The sequence below is a fragment of the Sinohyriopsis cumingii genome, chromosome 2, assembly GCF_028554795.1.
Source record: "Sinohyriopsis cumingii isolate HCF-2022 chromosome 2, ASM2855479v2, whole genome shotgun sequence".
NCBI lineage: Eukaryota > Metazoa > Mollusca > Bivalvia > Unionida > Unionidae > Sinohyriopsis > Sinohyriopsis cumingii.
In genome coordinates, this window is record NC_142962.1 from 28806542 (window position 1) to 28818871 (window position 12330).

At 34.1% G+C, this 12330-nt stretch overlaps 1 protein-coding gene across 1 annotated transcript in view; it reads left to right on the plus strand.

The window, feature by feature from the left end:
- Window positions 1-12330, plus strand: part of LOC149804534 (calpain-9-like) — a 113716-nt gene that overhangs the window by 81015 nt on the left and 20371 nt on the right. The window contains exons 14-17 of the mRNA XM_089941289.1: window positions 2545-2603; window positions 4280-4348; window positions 8446-8524; window positions 10896-11012. Coding sequence (XP_089797415.1) covers window positions 2545-2603; window positions 4280-4348; window positions 8446-8524; window positions 10896-11012 — 324 coding nt within the window. The remainder of the gene's footprint in view (window positions 1-2544; window positions 2604-4279; window positions 4349-8445; window positions 8525-10895; window positions 11013-12330) is intronic.

Here is a 12330-nt window from a genome sequence, read left to right on the forward strand (position 1 = left end):
ACAGGTTTAAGTTGATATACCATAGTTTAAATTTGCTAGGCCTACTGGTAAGCTATCTAGCGGTGGCAGCAGATTCCAAATATTTTACATATAATTGCTCTGAACCCACACTCCATCCTAAATGTCCAAATGTGAAAAATGGGGTTGGAATATTCAGAGGAAACCCGAATTAGAAAAATTTCAAATCTCTCAACTGAACTTTGGTGTGAAATTATTACACAGTGACATGTAGCGTGAAGCATTGGTTTCATATCTTAAGTAGAATGCAGGTGAAATGGGAAAGTGTCGTCCCTTTTATTATATGTTAAGAAACGATAAGAGCCCATGTATCAATACAGGTTTTGGGACTGGTTTTTTAACTACAAGAAGACAAGTTGATTTTACAGAAAATTCAGTCCTTTTTTGTACAAGAATATATAATTTTGAAGGTCTTTATTAAAATTTAAATCAGCCCTTTTTAAATGTCTTTAATTGATGGAATTTTAAGATTTCATTGGCACACATAAATTCAGGGTTAAACTTTGTTTGTTACAAGATAAGATTCTAATACTTTGCATTTTTTTTCTTCTTCTTTCTGTGATAGGAAATGTTTACTTTGTATAACATGCACATATATTGTTCTAGAATTCTTTGGAATCAAAGGTTTGAAAGGAAACAAAATAATCTATGCTCATTAGGTTATTTCCACGTAGCAACATAATGCAGGTCAGCAAAGTAAAGTTAGGATTTGTATTCAGCACATTGAAATGGCTTTAAATGCCAATTTATAGGAATACAGTCAGATTTGTTTCGTGTGACTCATTTTGTGGTTTCATACATGATCATCTTTCCTGACATATATGTTTTGGAGAGTCTTGAAAGAGAAACGTCTTCAGATTCGGAAATTGCATGTTTTATAATCCACCTGCATGCACATACTTGTATATACAAAAGACATGCACACACAATAAGAAATGTTGGCATTCATCCTGAAGGTTTTTCTTAATTACTCTGAGAGTTAATATCTGGGGCAATTTCATCATTTTTACATTTTCACAAATCTATGGATTGTTTCAATTTTTCATGATTTTGCAATTTCCTGTTGCAGTACTTTGTATTTTATAATATTAAAATTGTTCGATTTGCAACCACATCATGAAAATTGCAACCTATTAAACCATTTGAAAATTTCTCCTGTGATTGTTTGCCTTGTCTGAAACCTGGAAAAGACCTTGAAATTTATATTTTGAGAAGCTTGGGAACCATGCAAAGAACTCCATTGTCTGCATTCTTTGAGAAAATCTACAAGGAACTTCATTGTCAGCATTCTTTGAGAAAATCTTCAAAGAACTCCATTGTTAGCATTCATTGAGAAAATCTTAAAGGAACTACATTGTCTGCATTATATGAGAAACTCTTCAAGGAAATCCATTGTTAGCATTCTTTGAGAAAATCTTCAAAGAACTCAATTGTCAGCATTCTTTGAGAAAATCTTCAAAGAACTCCATTGTTAGCATTCTTTGAGTAAATCTTAAAGGAACTCCATTGTATGCATTATATGAGAAACTCTTCAAGGAATTCCATTGTTAGCATTCTTTGAGAAAATCTTCAAAGAAACTCCATTGTCTGCATTCGTTGAGAAGATCTTCAAGGAGCTCCATTTTTTAAATCAATCCACATTGTTTAGCAAAAAATGTTTTTGAAATCAATCCACATTCTTTATCTACAAATGTTTTTGAAATCAATCCACACTGTTTACCAACAAATGCTTTAGAAATCATCGCAATGTTTACCTAATCATCCTTTTGAAGTTAATCCACACTGATTAGCTAAAAATGTTTTGAAATCATTCCACACTGGTTAACTTTCGGTGTTTTCAAATCAATCGTCACTGATTAGCTACAAATGCTTTTTGAAATTAATCCTTTACAGCATAAAAGAGGGTTAATATAATAAATACAAACTTCATCTTTGTGTTTTATTCCAAGTCAAGGGAAAGAATTCAGTAGTATGTCAAAAGATTTGTAATATTTACAAAAGTACATTTATGCTTTGTTCCAAGTCAAGTGAAATAACTCGTTTGTTAGGCATATGAATACATTGTGGCCTGATGGCTTTAATGAGTCTCTATGCCATTTCAAACTCATTTGTTAGGCGTATGAATACATATTGGTCTGATAGCTTTAATGCCATATCAAACTCATTTCTTTTGACTCGGAAAAAAACATGCATGTATGAATGAATATTCAGGACATCTATAGGACCAGGATGTATGAATATTCAGGAGATCTATAGGACCAAGACATTTGTTCCTTTTGCACAGTTGTCTATTATATAGAGGATCAAAATATGAGTGAAATTATAAAAATGGATTTCATAAAACAATATCATATATGAGCAGGTCTTATATGGTTTTGTCTACTAAGGCAGGTACCAGTATATATATTGGAAGAAAGTTAATTGAACACCCAGTTATCCAAACTGTTCTTATACCCCCATATTATTTTGAATCATCAGGTTGTCATATGGTATGGTTGTTGTTATTTTGTTATATTTTGTTTACAGAGCCTCTACACCGAGAGATTGGTATTGATGCCTGCAAGTCCTTTGTATCATTATTTGATGTATCCTTTGTCATCAGAAAAAGTATGGAATGCATGACCTTTTGAATGGAATGCATGCTATTTTGTATGGAATGCATATTTTGAATGGAATGCATGACTTTTTGAATGGAATGCATGATATTTTGTATGGAATGCATGAACATTTTAATGGAGTGCATGATATTTTGAATGGAATGCATGACATTTAGTATGTGATGTATTCTTAGAATGGAATGCATGACATTTTGAATGGAATTCATGACATTTTATCATGGCTTTTGAAAATTAATTAATATCATTAGCTTCGTTGTCTTAAATGAGTAACCATGGTCACATGTAGGAATCACTTTTTTGTAGGCTATTATGATATTGGCATCAATATTACAGCTTTTTTTGTTAACGGGTTTGTAAATCGTTACAGTTGGAGACTGCATGAATGCATGTGAGATACTGTGCATCATCAGTAGGAGACCATTGTATGAATGCATGTGAGATACTGGGCATCATTAGGAGACTGCATAGATGCATGTTAGATACTGGGCATTGGCAATAGGAGACTGCATGAATGTATGTGAGATACTGTGCATCATCAGTAGGAGACCATTGTATGAATGCATGTGAGATACTGGGCATCATTAGGAGACTGCATAGATGCATGTTAGATACTGGGCATTGGCAATAGGAGACTGCATGAATGCACGTGAGATACTGGGCATCAGCAGTAGGAGACTGCATGAATGCATGTGAGATACTGGGGATCAGCAGTAGGAGACTGTATGAATGCATGTGATATATTGGGCATCAGCAGAATGCTTTTTTAAAATCCCAATTTGAAAATTCAAAGAAGAATATGTTGTCCAAAGGAGTCTGGACTTTAATTTTATCTTTTTAATAGTTTGCATACCTGGCCTCAGAATCACAATATTTTTTGAATAGAATAATTTAACTCAGACTCAAAACTCTTGAATTAAAAATCATACTTAGAATTGCTTGATCTTGTTAAAATTTGGCATGATTTTATAGAAACAAAAAATGAGATACTTAAAATTTGGCATATTTGTATAGAAACAAAATATTAGACACTTAGAATTTGGCATATTTGTATAGAAACAAAAAATTAGATACTGAAAGTTTGTAATAGTTGTATAGAAACAAAAAAATTAAATACTTAGAATTTGGCATATTTGTATAGAAACCAAAAAATTAGATACTTAAAGTTTGTAATATTTGTATAGAAACAAAAAAAATTAGATACTTAGAATTTGGCATATTTGTATAGAAACCAAAAAATTAGATACTTAAATTTGGCATATTTGTATAGAAACAAAAAATTAGATACTTAAAATTTGGCATATTTGTATAGAAACAAAAAAATTAGATACTTAAAATTTTGTATTCTGTCTGTCTCAGAGTGAAGTTACTGAAGATCAGAAGATTGCAAATTGTAACACGAGTGCAGATTTTGTTCTTAGACATTTTTGTGACTATGGAGCTTGATATCAGTGTTTCAAAGAATAACTCAAAGTTCATGACATTTAGCAAATTGCCCCTTAAAAATGATGCTTTAGATAAGTGTCCATTTTAGCAGGTTTTCGGGTATTAAAGCTCATCTTTCTATGTTTGTTCTTTATTGAGAATGAAAATTTGACTATGCTGTACATTTTTAGATTAAAGAAAAGTTCCTTAACATATTTAAGGTAGATAACTCTGGGAAAATAGGTTACACGGAATTTTTATATATGTGGAACATGTTAAGGAGTTGGAAGGTAAGTGGAATTTACAACTTCAATTTATTTGCATGCACATCATATATCTTTTGTATAGTAATTATGGTGAGACATAAGAATCACTTTTCGGAAGGCAAGAACAGCATCTTGATAAAGACAACATTAGCTATGGCTTACTGAGATTATGTTTTAAAGTTTTGTTTTAAAGCTTTTGAAACTTGTTCACTGGGCTGGGTATATCATAGTTTGGTATCATAGCATGAAACAAATCATTCCATGGATTCACTGGTATTTCAGTTGTTTTAGGTACAGATTCATTTCTAAATGAATTTGTTTCAGAAGATTTCTACTACACATGATCTCATATTAATGTATGATCTTTTGTTTAGAGGCAAGTGCTTGAGAAAAAAAATACTTAAAAATATCTGATCATGAAAATTATGTCCTATCAAAGTAAGATAGAAGTTGGGATCATATTTCTCTCAGATTATGTCATAAAAATGAAGAATTTCTTTTAAGCTAAAAAAAATGAGATGCATGCTGTTAGTTGGATATTTATATAATCAGCAAAATGTTATTGCCAAGTCAGCAACATTGTATTGCCAAGTCAGCAAAATGTTATTTTGGAGGAAAATTGTGCTATGCTAAGAATTGTTAATTTTTTTTAATGATTTAATTAAGTGAATATTGTATATAAATAAATTCATCAGACAGGAGTAATAATATTTCGTTATTATGGAGCTGGGTTAGCACAGTTGGTAGTGTATTGGAATCATAATCCAAGGTTAGCAAGCTCAATACTTGCCCAGCCCAGGTAAGTTGTTATGGTGTATTCTTGGGAAGGATTCTTAGTTCCGTGTCCCTGGCATGATATAGTCAGTAAGAGCTGTTCACATCCAGGGCCACCAACTAGATATTAAGTTTCAATGAATGGTCTTAATGAGGTCTATACATCACTGTAATTCCAAATGTATTATATATTCTGTACACCCATTTGGAAACCACATAAACCTGGGCCTTACATTAGATTATGTATTATGTACACCCATTTGGAAACCATATAAACCTGGGCTTTACATTAGATTATGTATTGTGTCCACCCATTTGGAAACCATATAGACCCGGGCCTTACATAAGATTATGTATTGTGTACACCCATTTGGAAACCATATAGACCCAGGCCTTACATTAGATTATGTATTGTGTACACCCATATGGAAATCATATAGACCCGGGCCTTACATTAGATTATATATTGTGTCCACCCATTTGGAAACCATATAAACCCAGGCCTTACATTAGATTATGTATTGTGTACACCCATTTGGAAACCATATAGACCCAGGCCTTACATTAGATTATGTATTGTGTACACCCATTTGGAAATCATATAGACCCGGGCCTTACATTATATTATATATTGTGTCCACCCATTTGGAAACCATATAAACCCAGGCCTTACATAAGATTATGTATTGTGTCCACCCATTTGGAAACCATATAAACCCAGGCCTTACATAAGATTATGTATTGTGTACACCCATTTGGAAACCATATATACCCGGGCCTTACATTAGATTATGTATTGTGTCCACCCATTTGGAAACCATATAGACCCAGGCCTTACATAAGATTATGTATTGTGTCCACCCATTTGGAAACCATATAGACCCAGGCCTTACATTAGACCATGTATTATGTCCACCCATTTGGAAACCATATAGACCTGGGCCTTACATTAGATTATGTATTGTGTCCACCCATTTGGAAATCATATAGACCCAGGCCTTACATAAGATTATGTATTGTGTCCACCCATTTGGAAACCATATAGACACAGGCCTTACATTAGATTATGTATTGATCTGCTGATACATTGTATGATGACTGTACAGTGCAGACCTCAATATGTTGATAGATTGTGTGATGATCGTACAATATATACCTTGATCTGCTGGTACATTGTGTGATGATTGTACTGTGTAGACCTTGATCTGTTGATACATTGTGTGATGACTGTACAGCATAAACCTTGATCTGCTGGTACATTTTGTGATTACTACTGTGTAGACCATGAGCTGCTGGTACATTTTTGGACAACTGTACCATGTAGACCTTGATCTGCTGGTACATTGTGTGATAACTGTTCAGTGTAGATGTTTATCTGCTGGTACAGTGTGTGATGACTGTTCAGTGTAGACCTTTATCTGCTGGTACATTGTGTGATGACTGTACTGTGTAGACCTTGATCTGCTTGTATATTGTGTGATAACTGTACAGTATAAACCTTGATCTGCTGGTACATTGTGTGATGACTGTTCAGTGTAGACCTTGATCTGCTGGTACATTGTGTGATGACTGTACAGTATAGACCTTGATCTGCTGGTACTTTGTGTGATGATTGTACATTGCAGTCCTTGATTTTCTGGTACATCGTGTGATGACTACAGTGTAAACCTTGATCTGCTGGTTGATTGTGTGATGAATGTATGGTGTAGACCTTGGTCTCCTGGTGCATTATGTGATTAATGTATAGACTAGAAGTGGGCAGTAATTTTTGTAGGGGTTGGGGGCATTCCAGGAAATTTGGTTAGTCATCACGGGTTGCACATTTCTACAATAATAACGGTTAATACACAGTGTTTGCTGACACAGTAAATGTGTATTGCCATAAAATCATTTCCATGTTGCATCTTCAACAGTGTTTTAACAATTATTTTAAGTGTTTTTAAGTCTTAGTGATTACAGATGACAATCTGATTATGTTAGTTTTAACGGAAGAAGATTCTAGTAGGTTCCTCAATTGCTGGGAGTCAGGGCAGGCCAGATAGAAATGTTAGACAGGCCAGATCCAGTGTGCAGGCAGTTATTTGCTAAACCCAGGTGTAGACTCTGATCTGAAGATCCATGATGACAGGCCTGAATATGTGCTGACATGCTAGTGCATTGTATGACAGTCCTGAATATGCAGTGATCTGCTGGTGCATTATATAACAGATCTGAATATGTACTGATTTGCTGGTGCATTGTGTCATAACAGATCTGAATATGTACTGATTTGCTGGTGCATTGTGTCATAACAGATCCAAATAAGTACTGATTTACTGGTGTATTGTGTCATAACAGATCCAAATAAGTACTGATGTGCTGGTTTATTGTGTCATAACAGATCTGAGTAAGTACTGATGTGCTGGTGCATTGTGTCATAACAGATCTGAGTAAGTACTGATTTGCTGGTGCATTGTGTATCATGACAGATCCAAAATAAGTACTGATGTGCTGGTGTATTGTGTCATAACAGATCTGAATAAGTACTGATTTGCTGGTGTATTGTGTCATGAGAGATCTGAATAAGTACTGATTTGCTGGTGCATTGTGTCATAACAGATCTGAATAAGTACTGATGTGCTGGTGTATTGTGTCATAACAGATCTGAAAAATACTTATTTGCTGGTGCATTGTGTATCATGTCAGATCCAAAATAAGTACTGATGTGCTGGTTTATTGTGTCCTAACAGATCTGAATAAGTACTGATGTGCTGGTGTATTGTGTCATAACAGATCTGAATAAGTACTGATTTGCTGGTGCATTGTGTATCATGACAGATCCAAAATAAGTACTGATGTGCTGGTGTATTGTGTCATAACAGATCTGAATAAGTACTGATTTGCTGGTGTATTGTGTCATAACAGATCTGAGTAAGTACTGATTTGCTGGTGCATTGTGTCATAACAGATCTGAATAAGTACTGATTTGCTGGTGCATTGTGTATCATGACAGATCCAAAATAAGTACTGATGTGCTGGTTTATTGTGTCCTAACAGATCTGAATAAGTACTGATTTGCTGGTGTATTGTGTCGTGAGAGATCTGAATAAGTACTGATTTGCTGGTGCATCATATCAGCCAATCAGAAACAAGCTTTCAACAGCAATGTTGTTTGTGATTGGTCAAAACAAAATTTTTATGACTTCCAAGCCTGATCCTAGTTGATACAGATGGTGAGAAAGCTGGGGTATCATTTAACAGATCAATTTGAGTGTTAATAGATAATTTATATTCTGTTCATATGTATAAACATGAAAGTTTGAGTATTTTTCTTACAAGTTGCATAATATGATGGTTATCTTTTTCAGAATTTATTTCTGCAGTATGATGAAGACAAGTCTGGAACTATGGACAGTTTTGAACTTCGAAAGGCGTTAGGAGCTGCTGGTATTGATTGAAAAAGAAACACTTCCACCTGCATGCACATACTTGTATATACAAAAGACACGCATACACAATAAGAAGTGTTGGCATTCATCCTGAAGGTTTTTCTTAATACTCTGAGAGTTAATATCTGGGGCAATTTCATCATTTTTACATTTTAACAAATTTCTTATGGATTGTTTCAATTTTTCATGATTTTGCAATTTCCTGTTGCAGTACTTTATATTTTATAATATTAAAATTGTTCGATTTGCAACCACATCATGAAAATTGCAACCTGTTTAACCATTTGAAAATTTCTCATGTTATTGTTTGCCTTGTCTGAAACATGATCTTTCTGTCCATATGAAGTCTTTTCCCTTAACTGGAAATTTATCACAATAATAATAAAACAAAAGTGAGTTTGACCTTATTGAACTATCTCATTCAGTCCCAATATGTTTGATTACATCAGGGTTATATGTGTTTCTTTGTAGACATGAACAAGACCTTGTTTGGAAAATAAAGCCAACTGCATAGTTTGTCTTTTCATATTGCCTTGCTGTTTGAAATTTTAGAGTTTTTGTTTCTCATTCTCACAGACATAGACACACACACAATAGCCTTAAAACAAATATTTATTTGCCAAATATTTTGCCAATATAACCAGTCAACATTTGTCATTTGAAGAAATGATTATTCTGTTAGAACAAATGGTCAGAATCTTGACTGAATTAAAATCAACCTGAAATCTTGACACCTGTACAGAAAAAAACCTTTCTTGAGTGACTTTTGCTATAAACAACCACCGCCATCAATGATCATCATGCATGGATCAATTTTATTTTATAAACCCACTGTCGTCAGCAGCCACCTGCATAATGAAATCAGCTACTATGAATTTCATTTTGACACTGCTATGAACAACATTTTGCAAAAGCAAACAAACACTCCTGATGTTTATTAAATCCATTGTAATCACAGCCCCATTGAAGTGTCTGCAGACAAAGTGCAGATTATTCTAAAAGAACATTGCAATATATGACCGCATCACAAAAACAAAGATGACTACTGGTCTTTATTTAATCCTTTGCACCAATCACCATTTATGAGAGTGTTTGTGCTATATAAAAAAATTGAGTGTGGCTATTGATTTCTGAAATCTATAAAATGATGCATGTAGCCATCGCATGCTTCAGACCATACATAAACCCAACAAAAATGCATGTCACTAACTGCCAATCTGTAAATCCCCATTATGGTTAACTTGTTTCTTTAAAGGGACTTGTCAAAAATGTACGTAGTTCAAATGTTTGTAGTGTTTCTTTATCTTTTGGGAAAAACCGCAAAACCCTGATAATGTTTTAAAGAAAACTCTTTTGAAGTAGCTGTCAAGTATTTCATTTTTATTTGGCGTTTATCCATAATGCTTTGGATGAATGAGGTCTTATCTTTAATAAGTGATTATCATTTTCCAGATTTCACTGTCATTGTTAAATGACCATGTGGTTTATGGTTTGATGTTATTGTTATTAAATTCCAGACCAAGTCATCATCTGTTCACTGTGGTGCAGGTCTTTTACACCCTTTGTTTGCTGACCTAATCTCTTTATGTCATCGGTGAATTAAGAATTTTAGTTTTGTACTAAACAAATTTATTTTATTTCTGGATGGGTTAATTCTGTTGTTTGAATTTCTTGTATTGGTACATACATATTCAATATTTAGCAAAACCCTGATCAAATTCATGAATTCATACACAGGATGAATATGTGTTATCATAGCTAATTGTACAGTTCTTACGCTGCATTTAAATTGAGTCTGAATGGACATATCAAGGAAACTTGTGGACTAGATAAATAAATATTGTTAATTTTGCAACTCTTATGCTAAACTGCATGTATGCATGAGCTTTAAATACAATTGTAAATGTTTTTTGATAGGCGTATATCTTCACTGATATACAGAATTACTTTCAGATGAAATGATTGCAATATTTTTTACAAGAACTGTAAATAATGAATAAATTGCATGTACAGCAGTTGCTGATATTTTCCTTTATTAAACCTGCAGCATTTTGACCTTGAAAAATGGCAGTCTTGCACAAACCTCTTAAGAGACATCACCTTTCTTGAGAGACCACTTTTTTTTGGCCAAAGTGGTAGACTCACAAGACATGTTTTACTGTATTACCATTATAAAAGTGGATAATATAGGGAGACAGAAAGCAAATAATTACATTCTGACTTTTAGATAGTTTTGTTGTGATTTTAAGGAAGAAAATTTATGCTTGAAATTTCAAATAAGAGTTCAACATTTTTTAACAGCATGTTATCTAATACTGTACAAATTTTATGACTTTTTGGTCTGCACTTATTCATGCTTTATATTTCAGGTTTTAAAGTGAACAACAGTACAATGAGTGCACTAGTATTTCGGTATTCTAATTCCAGTAACCGAGTCACCCTGGATAACTATTTGATTTGTCTTGCCAGATTAACAAAGCTACTCAGTAAGTTGAACCATGTTCAGAGCCATTGAGAACATCAAGTCCTAAGATACATTTAATTTTTATTTCCAATATTTTAAATTTTATATTGTACTGTAACAAATAAGTACATTTGAATCTGCTGTACTTCTATGAAGTGGAGTTTAAGATTTTTGTTGTAAATTACATACAATTTTAAGACAGTATTATGTAAATAAAAGCAATAGCACTGGACAACAAATTTTTACAAAAGTCATGTTACTGAAATAAAATTAGTCAATTCTTATCAATTTTTATGTGCTGAACACGAATATGACAGTCAAATTGCAAAATTGGCTCTATTTTTTTTGTAATCTGCAAGAAATTAATGTTTACATAACGAAATGCATTCCAATAGTAAAAGGTCAACTGTAATAGCCTACCTATAAAAAATCAAGTCATTGACTACATCTTAGATTTCTTCGCCTGTCTCTTGTACAGCTGTTCGGGAGCATCTCTGAGGAGTGTCCAGCAGTAGTCAGCCAGCATTGTAGTGGACCATTTTCCCTGGTATCTTTGTTCCATTGTTGCGATATCTTGATGAAAACGTTCGCCGTGTTCATCACTAACAATACCACAGTTGCTAGGAAAGAAATCCAAATGGGAATGAAGGAAGTGAATCTTTAGAGACATATTGCAGCCAAGTTTCTTATACTTCATCAACATGTCTTCTACTAGTTCCTTATAGTTTTCTGCCCTAACATTTCCGAGGAAGTTTGTAGAAACTAGGCGAAAAGCATTCCATGCTTGTTTCGCGTCACCTTCCAGCAAGTTGTTGAACCGGTCATCTTTGAAAAGCTCTCGAATCTGAGGACCCACAAAAACTCCCTCTTTAATCTTTGCTTCGCTGAGTCGAGGGAATTTTTCATGCAGGTATCGGAATGCTGGCAAAGTCCGGTCAATGGCTTTCACGAAGTTCTTCATCAAACCTAGTTTGATGTGAAGGGGTGGTAGCAAGATTTTCTGAGCCTCAACCAGAGCTGGGTGTTGGATATTCTTCTCTCCAATGGCTACATTCTGCCTGTGAGTCCATTCCTTCCTCATGTAGTGCATTTCCCTTGCTCGGCTATCCCACTCGCATAAGAAACACATGTATTTTGTATATCCTTGCTGCAGTCCCATTAAAAGGGCAACTACCTTCAAATCACCACAGAGGTGCCAGCTGTACTTGTTATACTCAATGGAATTCAGTAGCTGCCTTAAGTTATCGTATGTCTCTTTCATGTGGACAGCATACGCTACTGGAATAGATGGAAGAATGTTTCCATTGTGCAAAAGCACAGCCTTGAGACTCAGTTTCGAA